The 18,828-nt window shown below is 44.4% G+C and overlaps 1 protein-coding gene across 2 annotated transcripts in view; it reads right to left on the bottom strand.

Annotated features, from left to right (window-relative positions):
* The window catches only part of CHCHD6 (coiled-coil-helix-coiled-coil-helix domain containing 6), a 250,274-nt gene that overhangs the window by 215,306 nt on the left and 16,140 nt on the right, over positions 1-18,828 (bottom strand). For both annotated transcript variants that reach the window (XM_012475813.2, XM_012475812.3), the window contains exons 2-4: positions 9,479-9,587; positions 5,867-5,936; positions 3,147-3,291 (exon numbers count right to left, since the gene is read on the bottom strand). In XM_012475813.2, the coding sequence (XP_012331236.2) occupies positions 3,147-3,291; positions 5,867-5,936; positions 9,479-9,587 (324 nt within the window). The remainder of the gene's footprint in view (positions 1-3,146; positions 3,292-5,866; positions 5,937-9,478; positions 9,588-18,828) is intronic.

An 18,828-nucleotide genomic window follows, 5' to 3' on the forward strand; every position in this document is an offset into this window, starting at 1 on the left:
TCTCAGGGCCCAATCCTTCTGGAGGGCTAGGAGGATGTGCTGTGATCCACACACTGCCACACCACCAGGTCCTACAGCACTCCACAAAGCAAGTTGCCAACTGGCCACCTTCTTCAATCCTTGCATGTGGAAGACTCCGGAGAGGAAAGAAAAATTTCCCTGCTTTTGTTAGGTTCTTTTCTCCATCTTTCTCCTCTTATTTAAATCTTCCAAAATATAGTTTTGGAATATAGTTTTGGAAATATAGTTTTATCTCCACTAAAAGCACTCCCCAACCATACCAACCCAAAGGGAGCCCCTTTCTTGAGAAATGATGGCCATAGCATCTGCTCAGCATTTAGTTGACTGCCCTGGGTATCTGTTAACTTACGGGACAATGCCTGGCACCATCTTCCCTTCTCCTCTGTTTGTACTGAGTACTGAATATGGTTGTACACCTTCAACATCATTTTCCGTAACACCTCCTATAGGAGATGCATTTCTAATAGCATCAAGTAATAGAAGCCAACTCCGGCTTACTTAAGCAAAGGAGAGTTGATTGGCAGGTCATCAGTGGATGATCCAAACTTCAAGAAGGCAGGGGGACCAGACAGAAACCAATGGTACCCCGAGACTGTAGGAGATGGCAAAAGATACAACATCAGAGCATGAAGAGCCTGATCACAACACCTGAGAGACAATGAAGAACTCCCATCCTAGCCTCCTGCCATTCCTCTGTACTCACTCAAAACTGAAGGTCCTTGGGCACAAGGTGCAAGCTGGCTGAGCTCACACTGTGTCCAGATGGAAGCTGGGCACTGGAATTACAATCATAACAAGTCTATACACAGCAGGAAACAGGAACGCTCCTAGAAGAAAACTGGAACGCCAATTGCATGGAGAAATGAATGCTGAGCAGTCAAAAACCGAGAATGCTCACAAAAGTAAATATTTTTAAAATGAAGAACTATTTAAAATGAAGGGCTAAAATTGCATCACTATTCCCCAGGAATTCTAGCTCAGAAAAGGGCATTATTATTCATCTAGAGACCTGCAGGGGGAAAAAAATCAAGGAAGTTCTTCCCCAAGGGACAGTCCTGAGAAAGGGGAGCTCAACCTCCTTTGTAGGAGGAAGAAAGGGAAGCTGTGAATTCCCTTTCACTGTAATTAACACATTCCAGGTGAGAATGAAGAGACAGCACACCTGTAGGTTATGATCTGCCATCTCTAGAGACAGTCAACTTTCCCTGCTCATGCCATACTGATTAACCCTTCATCTCCAGGAGTCCTTCTTACTTGGTTGTCAGGCCACCTGCAGAGGAGTAACAACTGATCTACCTCTCAGGGACTGACTGCAAGAGCCTCTGAAGGCATGCTCTGGCCCCCGTTTCTCACTGTATCAACTGACTTCTTACCAGGATGTCACGGGGTTCTAAAAGCACAAGTCAGATCCCATCACTCCCATCCTTACTAACTTCAAGAACTGTCAACTGTTTCAGGATCACTGTGGGCTACTTTGTGGATTAACCCCTCAGGGCATCCAAGGCCTTCTAGATCAGGCTTCAAACCTCACTCTTCTCACTGGATCAGATCACCTCCTCAACACCCGCCTGTCTCAGCTCAGCTGCCCCTCATCCTTTAAGGCTGAGGTTAAATGCCGACTCTGATCCACCAGCAGCTTATACCTTTGCATTTCCAAATCATATTATCTTTTCCTCCATTTAACACCTACTGTAACCAATCTGGCCTTTTTCAAACTTCTTAGTTTGTCTTCTCCACAGACTAAAACTTCCTGAGGGCTAGGATCCTACACTGTTTGTATTTCCCAGAGGGCCTGGTTGAACCTGCATTTATGTGCCTACTGCAGGCTTCAAACATTTGTGTAGTCATCAAATTAGTAAGCTAATGCCTGTTCCTAGCCAGCATGTCTGCCTTCCCCTACCAAGAGAGCACAATCCCAAATGATGCTCTCATATTGTGTTCAACCCACTTCTACACAGCATCGTGTGTACCAGGCTACCCACCTAAAGCAGGGCAAGGCTTTCCTGGTCTCAAACCTCATGGCCTCCAGCAGATGTTATTAGATGTGGCCCACAGTCATGCTTCCCTCCCCCACTTCCTTGCTGTCAGTCCTAATTCTAGCTGGATGTGTACCCTCTCTAAAGGGACTAGAAAAGATCCCTAGCTGCAGTCAGTGGAGCCCTCTGTATCCCCTCTGCTGAGGACTGGCTTAGCCATGGGCACTTGTTACAATTCAAGCCAATGTGATGTAAGAGGAATTCTGCCAGGAGCTTCTTTATGATAGAGACACAAGGGCCAGCAGAGCCTCTCTTCTTCTACTGAGGGTTTTACTGTCTGCATGTGACTTGTGGGGCAGTAACAGCCTTTGTTAACCATGGGGACAGCCTGCCTAGGATGCACTTGCACGCTGTGGATGGCAGAGTGGCAGGAAGAGAAGCACCAGGTCCCTGATGATGCCAGTGAACCATTGAATTAGTCAACCCTGGGGGCACTTCTAGACTTCTCATGTTGCAAAATAAATGCTGCACTTAAGCAAAAAGATCCTAATAGCCGCCCATCACTTAAATGTATTAATGACAGTAACAATAACAATAGTGCACTTCCATGATCTGCTGGCATGTGCTAAGTCCTGGACAAATACTGTCTCCTCTGATTCCCTGGGCACTCCTGTGGGTGAACATCATGATCTTCGAGCAAGGCTCACAGACAGTGTGTCCAGGATTTGCGCCCAGCCTGCCTAACTCTAAAGATTATACCCTCCCTCTCATATATTACATGGCTCCAGGCCTCCAGTCCTCTCCCCTCACACCCTCCTGACACACATACCACTGCAGCCCTGACACCTGTGAAGTTTCAGAGTTGAATGAGGCTGTCAAGTGTTCTAGTCCCTTACTGTGTAGACCTTAGGCCACAGAGATTGCAAAAACATGACACTGGCACCAAAGCAAATCACTGACAGAGCCAGGGTTGGAAGAACCCAAGTTCCTGGCTCCCAAAAGACCCTTTTCCACAGAGGTACACTGAGCATATCCTAGGAGCAGCCTGAGCCAGCAGGGCATCAGACAAACCAGGTGCCAAGACCTGCCCCCTCTTTCCCGGGGTGCTGCCCAGCTTGGAAGGCCAGTTCGAGGAAAATATGCACTCACCAGCTGGACTGACTTCTGCTCCTCATGACTGATGCTGCTTTCGCCCGTGGGCAGGGATGCCTTGGGGTGCTTGGTGGCAGCCTCTCTTTCCTTCTTTGCCACCTGGAAGAGCTTATCCTGGACAGCAGCATGCTCCTGTTCATACCTGTGCAGAAGAAAGATGAGGAGAAATACATGCAGATGGCGTGACAGGCAGCCCATAGTCAAGAAAAGTCCGCGCATCACTTCAGCTACTAGGGATGCTCTGAGACCAGCCAGTGGCCAGACAGGACAGGAGAGAGTGCTGTGAAACCACACACCCCATCATTCCCCGCCTGAGTTCAGGCATCAATGACAGCTCCCCAGGTAAGGGGAGACAATGACAATGACGCTGAGCCAGGACAACACAGCTCAGGAACAGAAGGAGACCTGGCCAAGTTAGGCAGCTCAGTGCCCAGTGAGGGTCTCAGGAAGGGGCTCAATCCAAGGACTGTCTCCACTTGAGAGCGTGAAGATTTGAGATAGTAGTAGTCCTCTGTTTGGAACATTTAACTCTTGTTCCTACCCTTTGACATATTTCTGGGCATTCTGCCTAGTAAAATAATCCTATAGAGAGGAAAAAAGTTATTACCACTGAGAGGCTCTAACAGTATTATTTATTATAGTGAAAAAAAATGCAACCAACTTAAATGTCCCCAAATCAAGGTTAAGCTACAGAAAATATGGTTGATCATATAATGAGCTATGACATCACCACTAGAAAATATAGTCTTTAATTTGTCTATAGGTTGAATCTAAAAACTGAGAACCAATAAATGTGCTTTTAGCAATAAAATAATTTATAAAGCAGGTGAAACTAATGAAAAATTATAATACTAAGTGAAAATAGCAAGATATGAAATTATCTATGACTTTCAAAAATAACCCTAAATGGGGGGCTGGTTGGGGCAGGGTGGAAAAGAACTTGAAATACTCCAAAATATTAACAATAGTTGTGTTGAGATGATGAGTCTATGGATGATTTTTTCACTTTATATATTTTCTAAATCTTCCATTAGAATGTATTACTTTATCATGTTTAAAATTTTTTTTTTTTTTTTTTTTTTTTTTTAATGAATGAGAGGTTCTCATATTGCCCAGGTTGGCCTTGAACACATAGCCTCGCCTCCTCAAGCGCCAGGACAACTGGCTGGAGCCACGGTGGCTCCCTAAAATGTTTAAAAGTACCAAAAAAGCAAGGTTCAGGTTGCAGTTGGCTTTTTCTTTTTTTTGGTTTTGGGTCTCATAATGTGGCCCAGGCTAGAGTGCAGTGTTGCAATCATAACTCATTGTAAACTCCAACTCCCAGCCTCAAGCAAAACTCCTACCTCAGCCTCTTGAGCATCCAGGACTACAGGCATGTGTTACTACCCCCAGTTAATGTTTTTAATTTTTTTTTTTTTTTTTTTTTTTTATCGATACAGGGTCTCACTATGTTGCCCAGGCTGGGCTCAAACTCCTGACTTCAAGAAATCCTCCTGCTTAGGCTCCTAAATTCACTGGGATTATAGGATTGAGCTACCACACCCAGCCAGGTCAGTTATTTTTGCTGAGACTTCCTAGGGAGGGTAAATTCTTACAATGTGTGTCTTCACCCATGGCTATGCAACAGATCCAACATGGCTGAACTACTAGAGGGCAAACGCCCAACTGTAGCTGACACTGGGCCTCCTAAGCTGACCCACTGGGTCCTCTGATCATACTGAGGCCAATTTCCTCAGGAATACTGAAGAGGTCAATCAGTAACAACTACTATGAGCATCCAATGAGAACTCTGTAGGCCAGGCACTGTGCTCATGTGCATGATATACATTAACATATTTAACCATGACAGATCCCAATTAAAGAAGCACTCTTCTTAGCCCTTCTTAGATGCAGTGATTTTTCAAGTTCATCTAACTAGCAAGTTGCAGGATCAAGATGCCACCCTGTGCTCCACTGGGGCCTCTGTGCCTTAACCACTTTGCTAAAACTTTTCTGGTGACAGGAAGCAGGTACCATTTCAGAGGCATGGCCAGCTCTTGGGGTTGTGGCCTGTCCTGACAGAAAGTCACCAACATCTTGGAACCAGCTCATCTGGACAACCACATTTAGAACTGGAAGGGCTCCACTTCCTCATCTCTCTGAAAACACGCCTGCATGCACTGCACACACACATGCAGAAGGTCCAGCCACTCAACCGTTTAGTCCTAGATTTTTTTAATGATTCTTTTTTTTTTTTTTTTTTTTTTTTTTCAGAGACAGGGTCACCCAGGCTGGAGTTCAGTGGCGCAATCATAGATCCCTGAAGCCTCGACTTCCTGGACTCAAGTGATCCTTCCACCTCAGCCTCCTGAGTAACTGGGACTAGACAGGCACACACTACCACACCCAGCTAATTTTTTATCTTTTAGAGACAGTCTTGCTATGTTGTCCAGGCTGGTCTCAAACTCCTGGCCTTAAACAATCTTCCTGCCTTGGCCTCTCAAACTACTGGGCATGAGGAACATTAGCAATCAACTCCTCTATACCCCTTTTGGTGTTTCTTCATCTTTAAACTAGGACTAGTGACACCTATACCATAGGGTTGTCCTTCAGTGTAACTGAGATTAATTATGTGAGACAAACCCTCTAGGGCTTCAGGCAAGGAGACGGGTACCCGGTGAGGAAAGAGGCTTTTAGGCAGAGCACAGTGCCAGGAGCAAGTGGGCTCTTGGGCTTACCTCTTGACACCCTCCTTCGCCCCTGAGGGCTGCTGGTCACCACTGCTCCCTGACCTGGGCATTGTGGATTCTGCAAAAGAAAGAGAAGAAAAGGCCTATCAGTGGCACGCCAGGGTCCACAAAGACACAGATATCACCCAGAAAGGAACGACCCCCATGAGTGAACGTGCCCCTTGAAAGCAGCGCCACAGATGCATCCCCACAAAGGAGCGTCCGCAAGAGCAGACAAGAAACACACCCTTGATTCAAGCTGTCTGGGGAAAGCCAGATGATCCAAGCCACCTCTTATCCTGAAGGGGTCTCTGCACCAGGATGCCCACAACACTGGGCAGCCCGCAGACAGAACCCCTCGAGTGCAGTGTTCCAAACCCATCCCTACTCTATTGACAACTATTTGGAATCCAGGTCATCTCCTAAGCACACGCCAGGAGTGGTTGAAGGAATCATTGCTTTGCTTCATGAGGACAGCCTCCAGGGAAGAGGTTTTGACACAGGGAAGGGAAGAGGTGGGAGCTCTTTAAATCTCGTTTCCCTTAGTAACCACCTGAGTCTGCACAATCCTGAGTGTGGCAAATGCCCCATATTAAACCTAATTCTAGTTAACCCCTACTGCCTCTAGTATTACTGGGCTCTTTCTGTTGTTACAGTAGATACCTTTTGATTATCACAAATTTGGGGATTTCTGAGCAAATCCAATTCACTCTCCCCACCACTTGCTGACACTGAAGGTTTTGTTCCTACTCCTGTCCCCAGCCTTCACCCTTCCAAAGCTCTGTGTCAGCCAAAGCTCACCAACTTTCTTGGCCTTCTCTGATGTTCCACACCTCACTCCACCACAGGGTTCTATGCAGCGGCAGCCAGAAGTGCACAGAACATAACACAAGAACCAGGCTGTGGGAGGCGCCCAATGAGGGTATAAGACTCCACCCCAGAGCCGTCAGGGACCCTTCAAGGGGCACTTCTGAAAGTGGTTGGCTGTAACTCGCCCTTTCAAACCCCGTCACAAGAGGAGGGCACTCCCACGCTGCTCAGCAACACGCCAGGTTCTCAATTGCGGTGAACATGGGAGGCTGCTGTGGGGTTTCATCTCCACACCAGTGCTCCCCATGCCTATTTGCCTGAAGAGCTTTACTGAGGTTTAATGTCTGGTATTCTTGCTTTTTATATCATTTTCCATTTTTTAACTACGACAATAACAGGCCTGCCAACGTAGAGCATGTGGCACTCATCCTCGCTCCCCCTTCTGTGTGCCCCTGTCCATCCCCCAATCTCTTGGATTGCACATTGTTGAATATGCGTTTCTTCCAGTATTAGCGACGTAGAGATCCTGCCGTGAGTATGGCTATCTGTGCCCATTTCCTACTGAGCTGTATGTCTTAAAGATCTTTAAGAACTCACCACATATTAAGATTACCAGGACTATGTCCAATGTTATATTTTCCCTAACTTATCCATTCCTGTTACTTCTTTCCTAAATTGTCTCTAATTTCTTATATTTGCATTTCCTACTTTTTTAAGGTTTCTTCATTTAATATGGTGTGTAGAAAATCTACCCTCTATTGTACTTTCGTGGCTTCTAGTCATACATTTCCAACTTTTACTTCCTCTGACATTTTAGGGGGGTATAGTATAAGAGGGACTTAATTTTGACCTTTTTCTAACTTTGTTCCATCAGTAAAATAAAGCACAGTGGTTTTAAAAGTACAAAATATCTTAAAATGTATTAACTTCAAGACAGTCCATTGATGCTGACTCTTCTTTAATATTCAGAAACCAAACTTGCACCTATCATTTAAACAGCAAAGTATTTTGTTGTAACTAACTCCAAGTGACAAAAGAACTACTATTCTTGCTTTCTAAACTGCCGAAACTTACCAAACTGAAGCAAATGCTTATTTCTTCAAAGCTGAAATTGATGTGTAGTATTATATATTATGGCAATTTTCACTTTTATCATCACTTTCTCCCTCTTTCAAGTTAATCCAGTTTGTTAAAATGCATTGGGTCAAGTTAGACCCCTCTTAAGCCCTTCTCATCAGTCAGCTAGAACCAGCATGGGGAGTAAGTGAGCCCTATTAGAAAACAACAAGGGCTTCTTGGGGGATTTTCAGGAATCTTACACAGCCCCTTTACTGGTAGATAGAAAGACCCTGGGGTAGATCCGAACCCAGGGACTGACTGGCTCCTGGGCAGACAGCAGGGGTGGAGGTGTCAGGACATCTGGCGGGCATCCCCTTGAAGATGAAGCCAGAGCGCTCTGGCCACCATGGGAGGTCTCCATGGCCTGGCTCCCGAGGGCCACCCCAACATCTTCCCCTCCCTTGTACCTTGTATTCCAGAGACAGCAATACTTCTAGATCCCCGAGCATGCCGGGCTGCACTCCGCCTCCAGACCTCTGCTCCTGCTGTCTGCCCACCCCCAGTGCCCACCCACCACCATTCCTCCTGCCTCTCACAGTCCCTCCTCTCCCCTGAGCCTGGAATGGATTCTATTGTTGCATCACAACATGACACATAACCCATCAGGGCTGACATCTGGCTCTGTAACCAGAGCCCGGTGTGCCATGAGAGAGGGTCCCTGCCCACCTATCACTGTGTCCTGGCACAGGGCACAGGAACTGGTCCCGGGTGGCCTTCAGTAAACACTAAGTCTTCAGGATACAGCTCTCATCTTCTAAACTCTTACAACCCAACAGGGAAGATGAGCAGAAAAGGCAACTGTAACACGGGGCCAGGCCCAAGACAAACAATCTAGTGGGTGGTAGAGGTTCTCCATGTGACCCTCTGTGGTAGCATGGCACCTCCAGCCAATGTTTTTTTTTTTTAATCGAGTTACTGAGTCTGATAGACAGACCCAAGTTCTCAAAAACTAGTATGTTTTGAGCAGTTGCTCCAAGGAATTTTTTATTTTGTAGTATTTTAACATTTGTATGCCTTACAGCTTTTTTTCTTAAAACACTTTCCTTGTGTTTGCTACAAGTCATTATTTGGGGGAAAGTACATATTTCTTCATTTGCAACAGGCACAATAGAGTAGGGAACAAATCAGCTTTGAGCCTGGCTTGGGCACCAGCTTCACAGTGGGCCAGGAAGAGGAACTCTTAGGACCCCCTTCTAGAAGTCCAGGGGGGACCATTCCAGGGACCAGGACAGGAGCTCTCAACCTCAGTGTCAGGCGAGGGCTGCCGTGGGCAGGCGCCTAAGTCACTGATGGAATTCTCCCTTATTTGGCCCTATTTGCATGAATCCACATCATTCTTTGACTTGGGCTTTGGGCTACAGTGGCTGAAACTGAGTCATGGCTGTGCTGCTTCTGAGAGGCCTTAAAGGCAACTTCTTTCCTGAGCTGTCAACCCAGATTCTTCTGCCTCAGTTCCCACATGCAGAAAGTCACACAGAGGGAAAGTGGTTCGGTCCGAATCCCAGCAGCTCTGGCAACAGCATCCATCACTCCCAGAAGGCCACGCTCTCCCGGAAAGCCCGTACCAGATGGAGCTGCTTACGTCATCCAGAAGCCAACTTGAGCCCTGCACCATCAAGTGGGCTCAGAGGAGCACCCATCAATCCTTTCACCATCTCTCCACCCTCCACAGAACTGTCACAACCCCCATACCTTTGTGAGGGGCTCTCAAGTTGCCATCTGGAAGGCCAAACGTAGAAGATGCAGGAGCGGGGGGTGGAGAGCTGGGCTCCTTCATGCGGTTCACCACATTTTCAGACAGCTAGGGAAGCAGAAAGGAGGGACAAGAAAAAGTTATGTCACGGAAGTGCCTGGAAGCAAAGTCTCCTCTTTATTCAGGCCTCAGATTTACCAAATGTGTGCAGTTTCCTCAAGACCAGCTCCAACAAGGCAATTCTACTAAAACTCCTCTCGTGGTGGCCCAGTGCCTACCAGATCCATGCCGAACCCATCTGGAATCCCAAGTCTACCACAGTTATGTCCCCTGCTGGCTTTGCGGCTTCACCTCCACCACCCCCCTCCACACTCCTGGTCCTCAGGGGAACCTGACTTCTCACTTTTCTCACCTCCTCTGAATTGAGGCACGCTCTTCCCTCTGAACCACTCGCAGTCTGCCACCTTTCCCCTACACCCTGGACATCTCCACCTGTCCAAATCATATCCTTCTTTTGGGGGTACCTCAAAATCCCCTTCTCCAGGGAAGGCTGCTCCCCAACAGCATCCAAGCGAAGCAAAGGCATACCTCCTTCCATCACATTTCACTTTATTCCACTTTGCAGACAACACAGTTTTTACAAGTTGAAGGTTTGTGGCAAGCCTGCATCAGGAAGTCTATTAGCGCTGTCTTTCCAACAGCATGTACTTTGGGTTTCTGTGTCACGTTTTGATAATTCTCATGATACTTCAAGCTTTTTCATTATTATTATACCTGTTATGGTGATCTGTCATCAGTGACATTTCATGTTACTCTTGTAACTGTTTTGGGACACTGCGAACATTGTCCCTGTAAGATGGCGAACTTAACCAATAAATGCTGTTGTGTTCTGACTGCTCCAGTGACCAGCCATTCCCCACCATCTCTCTCCCTCTCCTCAGGCCTCCCTGTACCCTGAGACACAACAAAATTAGGCCAATTAATAACCCTGCAATGGCCTCTAAGTGTTCAAATGAAAGGAAGAGCCACATGTCTCTCAGTTTAAATCAAAAGCTACAAATGATTAAGCTTAGTGAGGAAGGCATGTCGAAAGCCAAGACAGACCAAGAGCTAGGCCTGTTGCACCTAACAGCCAAGTTGTGAATGCAAAGGAAAAATTGTTGAAAGAAGTTAAATATGCTACTCCTGTGAACACATGAATGGTAAGAAAGTGAAACGGACTCACTGCTGATATGGAGAAAGTTTTAGTGGTCTGGATAGAAGATCAAACCAGCCACCACACTCCCTTAAGCAAAAGCCTAATCAAACCCAAGGCTCTATCTCTTTTCAATTCAGTGAAGGCTGAGAGGGGTGAGGAAGCTGCAGAAGAAAACAGTGAAGTGAGCAGAGTTTGGTTCATAAGACTTAAGCAAAGACTTAAGTAAAGAATACTTTTATGTTATGGACATAACATAACTTAAAAGTGTAAGGTAAAGCAACAAGTGCTGTTGGAAAACCTGCAGCAAGTTATCCAGAAGATCTAGGTAAGATCATTGATGAAGGTGGCGAAACTAAACAGCAGATTTTCAGTGTACACAAAACAGTCTTCTACTGGGAGAAGATGCCATCCAGGACTTTCATAGCTAGAGAGGAGAAATCAATGCCTGGCTTCAAACCTTCAAAGGACAGGCTGGCTCTCTTTTTAGGGGTCAATGCAGCTGGTGACTTTAAATGGAAGCCAACACTCATGTATCATTATGAAAACTCTAGGGCCTTTAAGAATGATATTCAATCTACTCTGACAGTGCTCTAGAAATGGAACAACACAGTCTAGATGACAGAACATCTATTTACAACATGTTTTACCGAATACTGTAAGCCCACTGATGAGACCTGCTCAAGAAAAAAGAATCCAGCCAAAATATTATGGCTCATTGACAATGAACCTGGTTACCCAAAAGCTCTGATGGACATGTACAAGATGAATGTTGTTTTCATGCCTCCTAACACTGCATTCATTCTGCAGCCCATGGATCAAGGACTAATTTTGACTTTGAAGTCTTATTATTTAAGAAATTCATTTCATAAGCTTAGAGCTGCCATAAATAGTAACTCCTCTGATGGACCTGGGAAAAGTAAATTGAGAACTCTCAGGAAAGGACTAACTATTCTGATGCCATTAAGAACATTCATGATTCATGGGAGGAGATCAAAAAAATCAATATTAATAGGAGCTTAAAAGTCGATTCCAACCCTCATGGATGACTGTGAAGGATTCAATATTTCAATGGAGAAGTCACTGCAGATGTTGTAGAAATAGCAAGCAAACTAGAATTAGAAGTGGAGCCTGAGGATGTGACTCAATTGCTACAGTCTCATGATCAAATTGAACAGATGAGGAGTTACTTCTTATGGATGAGGAAAGAAAGTGGTTTCTTGAGATGGAATCTACTGGTGAAGATGCTGTGAACACTGCAGAAATGACAACAAAGGATTTAGAATAGAATCATAAACTTGGTTGATAAAGCAGCAGCAGGGTTTTAGAAAACTGGTTTTGAAAGAAGTTCTACTGTGGGTTAAATAACTATCAAATAGCATCATATGCTACAGAGAAATCTTTTGTGAAAGGAAAAGTTGAACGATGTGGCAAACTTCATTGTCTTATTTTATAAAACTGCCACTGCCAACCCTACCATCAGCAACCACCATCCTGATCAGTCAGCAGCCATCAACACGGAGGCAAGACACCCCTCGACCACCAAAAAGTTCGCGATTCACTAAAGGCTCAGATGATCATTAGCATATTTTGGCAATAAAGTATTTTTAATTAAGGTATATACACTTTTTTTTTTTTTGAGACGGAGTTTCGCTCTTGTTACCCAGGCTGGAGTGCAATGGCGCGATCTCAGCTCACCGCAACTTCTGCCTCCTGGGTTCAGGCAATTCTCCTGCCTCAGCCTCCTGAGTAGCTGGGATTACAGGCACATGCCACCGTGCCCAGCTAATTTTTTGTATTTTTAGTAGAGACGGGGTTTCACCATGTTGACCAGGATGGTCTCAATCTCATGACCTCGTGATCCACCTGCCTCGGCCTCCCAAAGTGCTGGGAGGTATATATACTTTTTAGACATAATGCTAGTGTACACTTGAGACTATAGTATAGTGTAAATGCAACTCTTATATACACTAGAAAACCAAAAAGTTCATGATTTGCTTTATTTTGACATCAGCTGTACTGTGGTATCTGGAGCCATGCCTGCACCACCTCCTAAGTGCGCCAGTAATACTTCCTCCCTTCTTCTGAGCACCCCCGACAACACACGTGTGCTTCCTGGAGAAGCACTACACCTTCCGCCTGCCTACCCTGATGGTTTTTAAATACCTTGAGGGCTAAGGCTGCAACTCACTCATCTCTGTACACCTACAGTGCCACACATACAGTAGATAATCAAAATACTGCTTGACTCATTTCACCTCAGTTCCCCTAATGAAGACTGGAGAACCAAAACTTTCATTCATTTTAGAGGAAGTGAAATAGGCCTAAGGGTGTCATAAAACAGTTTACTGAGATGAAACAGCAAGCAGGGGATCAATCCAGGATAAAAACCCTTAAGAGTTCACTTTAGTAAATATTTATTAAGTGACTAGTATGTGCAAGGCATCATAAAGCACAGCTGAGGGAAAGACATTAAAAATTACTTTAAGACAAAAGACATGATCAGCAACTCCACTTCCAGATATCTCACTGAGAAAAGTACTCCCCCATGTACACAAAGGCACGTGGAAGGATGTTCACTGCAACAACAGAGGAAAAAGGGAAAGAAGAAAAGGAAACCACATAAACATCCAATGATAGGGAACTGATTGAGGAAATCTTGGCATATACACCCTATGGAATTTTATGGAATCATTAAGAACGAGGTAAAATACATATACACCGTCATGGAAGACACATGAGATATACAGCTGATTATTTAAAAAGTCATAGAAGTTTTTTGTACATCTCAACTTTATAAAAATAAAATACAGACATACAAATATAAATATTGCTGAATTTGAATATATGCATATCCACATACACACAAGTGTGAATTGCATTTCGATCTCACATGCATGCACACAGACACATATGCAGGTCTGCTCTGAGGAGAAATCTACAAAGCTGCTTAGCAGAGCACTCAGAGGACGAGGTCCCACAAGTGCGGGCAGGAGCGGCCAGAGCAGGATTTTCACTTTTGGCACTTTTGTGTCTTAATTTTTTACCATGAATATTCACTTAGTCACAAAAGATTGTAATAATAATAATAGAGTCCCTGTAGTATTTAAGATATATACAAATCAAATAGCTAATGACATATGACAAGAGAAGACCAAACATATCAATGGAAGGGAATACAGAGGCCATAAAGAAACCTATATATCAATGGTCAATTGATTTCAACAAGGGTTCCCAGATGGTTCAGTGGGGAGAAAGAGCAGTCTCTTCAACCAGTGGTGTTGGGACAACTGGATATCCCTTGCAAAAGAATACAGTTGCACATCTACCTTACACCATAGACAAAAATTAATACAAAACAGATCCGAGAGTTGCACATCTATCTTACACCATATACAAAAATTAATACAAAACAGATCCGAGATCTAAACATTAAGAGCTAAAACTATAAACTCTTAATAGGAAACAGGAATAAATCATTATGACCTTGGCTTTGGCAATACATTCTTAGAGATGACACCAAAAGTATGAGCAATGAAAAAGAAAATAGATACATTGGACTTCTTCAAAATTTTAAAGTTCTGAATACCAAATGGCACCCTAGGGCAACTGAAAAGACAACCCACAGAATGGGAGAAAGTATTTACAAATCATATTCCTGATAAGGGATTTTTATCTAAAATATATAAACACCTCCCACAACTGAATAAGAAAATGAAAAAAATCATATTTTAAAATGGGCAAAGGATCTGAATAGAAATTTTTCCAAAGAAGATATACAAATGATCAATAAGCACATGAAAATATACTCAACATTACTCACAAGAGAAACATGGGTTTAAACCACAATAAGATACCACATCACACCATGAGGATGGCTATAATTAAAAGGTGAACTTGTAAGGGTCAGCCATAGTGGCTCACATCTGTAATATTAGCATTTTGGGAGGCCAAGGCAAGAGGATAACTTGAGACCAGGAGTTTGAGACCAGCCTGGGTAACATAGTAGGTCCTTTCTCTAAAAAAATGTGTTTTTAATTAACCAGGTATGGTGCCATGTGCCTGCAGTCCTAGCTTCTCTGGAGGCTGAGACAAAAGGATCACTTGAGCCCAGGAAGTCAGGGTTACAGTGAGCTATGACTGTGCCACTGCACTCCAGCCTAGACAACAGGTGGGACCCTGTATCCAAATAAATCAATTTTAAAAGTCAAATCATAATAAGTATTTGCCAGGGTGTACAGAGTTACCACATGGTATGGCAATTCCACTCCTCGCTATATACCAAAGACAAATGAAAACATGTATTCATATCGGCATTGTCTGTAATAGCTAAAAAATGGAAAGGACCCAAATGTTCATCAACCAATGAATGGATAAGTAAAATGAAGTGGATCTATACAATGGAATATTATTCAGCCATAAAAGGGAATGAGCTACTGACATGTTACAACATGGAGGAACCTTGAAAGTACAACGCTAAGTGAAAGCAGTCAGACCCAAAAGGCCACACTGTGCAACATATTACAGGATACCTCCACCACAGGCAAATCTCTAGACACAAAAGAGGATTCGTGATTGCCTTGGGCTTGGGGAAATGCGGGGACCGGGGGCTGACAGCTACAGAGCAAGTAGGATTTGATGGGGAGGGCATGGGGTGGGAGTGATGAAAATGTTCTAAAAATGATTATGACAATGGTCACACATACCTGTGAATACACTAAAAACTGTTAAATCACATGCTTTAAATAGGTGAATTGTACAGCATGTGAAAAACATATCAATAAAGCTGTTACAAATAAAAAGGGAGAGAACACCAAAAACAAAGAGGAACAGCCCAGAAAGGAGGTCACTGAGAACAGCACAAGGAGGGATTCCAGCTGCTGGAAGTGGCCAAAAGAGGGATGGGTTCCCCACGGCAGGAGTGGAGAAGCTCCAACACAAGGGCGGGGTGACAGTGTCTTCGGAAAGGCAGAAGCCTCATAGCTGAGGGCAGAGCACAGGGGAAGAGGAACAGACAGGAAGAGACTCTGTGCCTGCTGCCGCAGGTTCACTTTGGAAGGCGCAGGGTGGAAGGACTTGGATAAAACTGGCACAGAAGGAAGCTTGGAATCAGGCAGAGGGAGAGGTCCACCCATCTGGAGAAGATGCTGGAAGTTTGTGAACAAGGAAACATCACCACAGCCTACATAGGAGGTAGAATGAAAGGCTCCTCTGGTGGCTACCCTGACTACAGGGAATGAACGAGAGCACAGAGTTGAAAAAAAGGAGTTTTGATCTCAAGTTTGTGGAATAACTTGCATGAGAATGACAAAAAAAGGTGGGGGAAATTAAGAAAATTATTCTAAGAAGGCAGCAGATCTGTTTGATTGTAGGTAAATACAAAATTCCCATATTATAAAAGGGAGAAGCCTTCCCAAGTTTGCCCATCTGCTCCTTTTTTGTACTGCAGCAACTGAGACCCTGAGCGAGTCAGTGTATGGGAGAGTGAAGAGAAACGTCAAAAGCCCAAGTCCCCAGTGCTTACTAGGGTCAGCCACATGCTGAGGGTGGAAACAGGACACCTGGCTGGGTGCAAGGTGACAGCAGGAGCAATGTGGAACTTCCTTCCCAGGAGGTGGAAACATGGAACAGGCACTCAAGAGGGAACACTTCGGGAAAGCTCCTGAAGCCAGCACTTCAAAGAACACAGGCTGAATGAAAAGATTTGGGCACCCAAATGGTGGCTGAACCTGGCTAAGGCTGATTTTTAAATTTTCAGGAAACGTGCTGGTTGACTTCATGACAGCAGTTTGAAATTGGCCACAGTGGTATATCCACCATAGAAACTGGCCAATGCTACAAACCAGGCCCTTTGAGAGGGGTAAGGAGCAGAGCCAGTTATTAGAAATTTACCAGCACGTGACTGGAGAGCACCCCCCCATCACAGAGTGGACCCTGTGAGAATGCACCAGGCCCCTGAGAGACTGAAGACCCAGATGGGTGTCCTAAGTAAGGTCAGCACTGAGGACTGAACCTCAAGGGGTCCTGGGATCTCTGTGGGTAAGAACAAGGCAACCACAACACATGTGGTTGCACTTGTGTTGTGCATGACAGTGGCAGTGTCTACATGACAGTGGCAGTCACAGCTGATGATGTCCTAATCCACGCCATGGAAAAAGTCTGCAATACTGGAAAAAGCAGGCCCTGATATGCAAAAGACTCTTGGCCAGGCACGGTGGCTCACACCTGTAATCCCAGCACTTTGGGAGGCCAAGGTGGGCAGATCACCTGAGGTGAGGTGTTCAAGACCAGCCTGGTCAACATGGTGAAACCCAGTCTCTACTAAAAATACAAAAATTGGGAGAGAGATCCAAGATGGCTGATCACTAGAAGCTCAGGCTCGTAGTTCCCAGTGAAAGCGCAGAGGACGAGAGGACGCCACACTTTCAGACGAATATTTGTTGCTCACGGACCAGGAGATTCCCAGCAGAGGAGCCCCACGTGTCACCAGGGCGACTCTTGTGGCCGGCACGGCGGTTTTGCTGGTGCCTTAGCGCACCAGTTTTTGGTGCAGAGTCCGGAGATTCCCGGGCAGAAAAGCACCATCAATCTTAACACCGCTGTTTTGGCCGGCGCAGTGCACTGCTCAGATTTCGGCGCTGGGAATCAACAAGTTGGACGTCTGCTCAGAGACCTAGTTAGAAAGTCGGTAATTACAGAGACAACAGACGGATAAATATATAATGAAGGGAAGAAATCAGCGTAAAAAGGCAGAGAATACTCAAAATCAGAATGCCTCTCCCTCTACAGGGGATCGCAATTCCTCATCAGTAACGGAACAAGGCTTAATAGATTACGAGTGTGTTCCAATAACAGAAGCAGGTTTCAAAACGTGGGTGATAAGAAACTTCTGTGAATTAAAAGAACTTGTTCTAACCCAATGCAAAGAAACTAAGAACCTTGAAAAAAGGTTTGACGAAATGTTAACGAGAATGGACAATTTAGAGAGGAATATAAGTGAATTGATGGAGTTGAAAAATACAACACGAGAACTTCGCGAAGCATGCACAAGTTTAAACAGTCGAATTGATCAAGTAGAAGAAAGGATATCAGAAGTCGAGAACCAGCTCAGTGAAATGAAACGAGAAGACAAGATTGGAGAAAAAAGGATGAAAAGGAATGAGCAAAGTCTCCAGGAAATATGGGACTATGTGAAAAGACCTAATTTACGTTTGATAGGTGTACCTGAATGTGATGAAGAGAATGAATCCAAGTTGGAAAATACTCTTCAGGATATCATTCAGGAAAACTTTCCCAACCTGGCAAGGCAGGGTAATATTCAACTCCAGGTAATACAGAGAACACCACAAAGATATTCTTCAAGAAGACCAACCCCAAGGCACATAATTGCCAGATTTATTAGGGTTGAAATGAAGGAGAAAATACTAAGGGCAGCCAGAGAGAAAGGTCAGGTTACCCATAAAGGGAAACCTGTCAGACTTACAGCAGATCTCTCAGCAGAAACCCTACAAGCCAGAAAAGAGTGGGGACCAATATTTAACATCCTTAAAGAAAAGAACTTTCAACCCAGAATTTCCTATCCAGCCAAACTAAGCTTTATAATCGAAGGAAAAATTAAATCTTTTGCGAACAAACAAGTACTTAGAGAGTTTACCACCACCAGGCCTGCTTTACAAGAGCTTCTGAAAGAAGCACTATACATATAAAGGAACAACCAATATCAGCCTTTCCAAAAATAGATCAAAAAGAAAAGAACATTAACACAACGAAAAATTTACACTAACTAATGGGCAAAACAGCCAGCTAGCATCAAATGCCAGTATTAAAGTTATATATATTCTAATCGGATAAAAAGCCAAAACCCATTGGTATGCTGCATCCAGACCCATCTCACATGCAATGACACACAAAGACTCAAAACAAAGAGAAGGAGGAAGATTTATCAACCAATCAGAGAGTAAAAATAAACAAATAAATAAAAAGCAGGAGATGCAATTCTCGCCTCTGAAAAAGTAGACTTTAAAGCAACAAAGAGCAAAAGAGGCAAAGAAGGACATTACATAATGGCAAAAGGATCAATGTAACAAGAAGAGCTAACGATTTTATAGATCAACGAGACAGAAAATTAACAAGGACATCCAGGACTTGAACTCA

The sequence above is a fragment of the Aotus nancymaae genome, unplaced genomic scaffold (assembly GCF_030222135.1).
Source record: "Aotus nancymaae isolate 86718 unplaced genomic scaffold, 86718_ANA_hifiasm-v0.15.2.pri h1tg000046l, whole genome shotgun sequence".
Taxonomy (NCBI): domain Eukaryota; kingdom Metazoa; phylum Chordata; class Mammalia; order Primates; family Aotidae; genus Aotus; species Aotus nancymaae.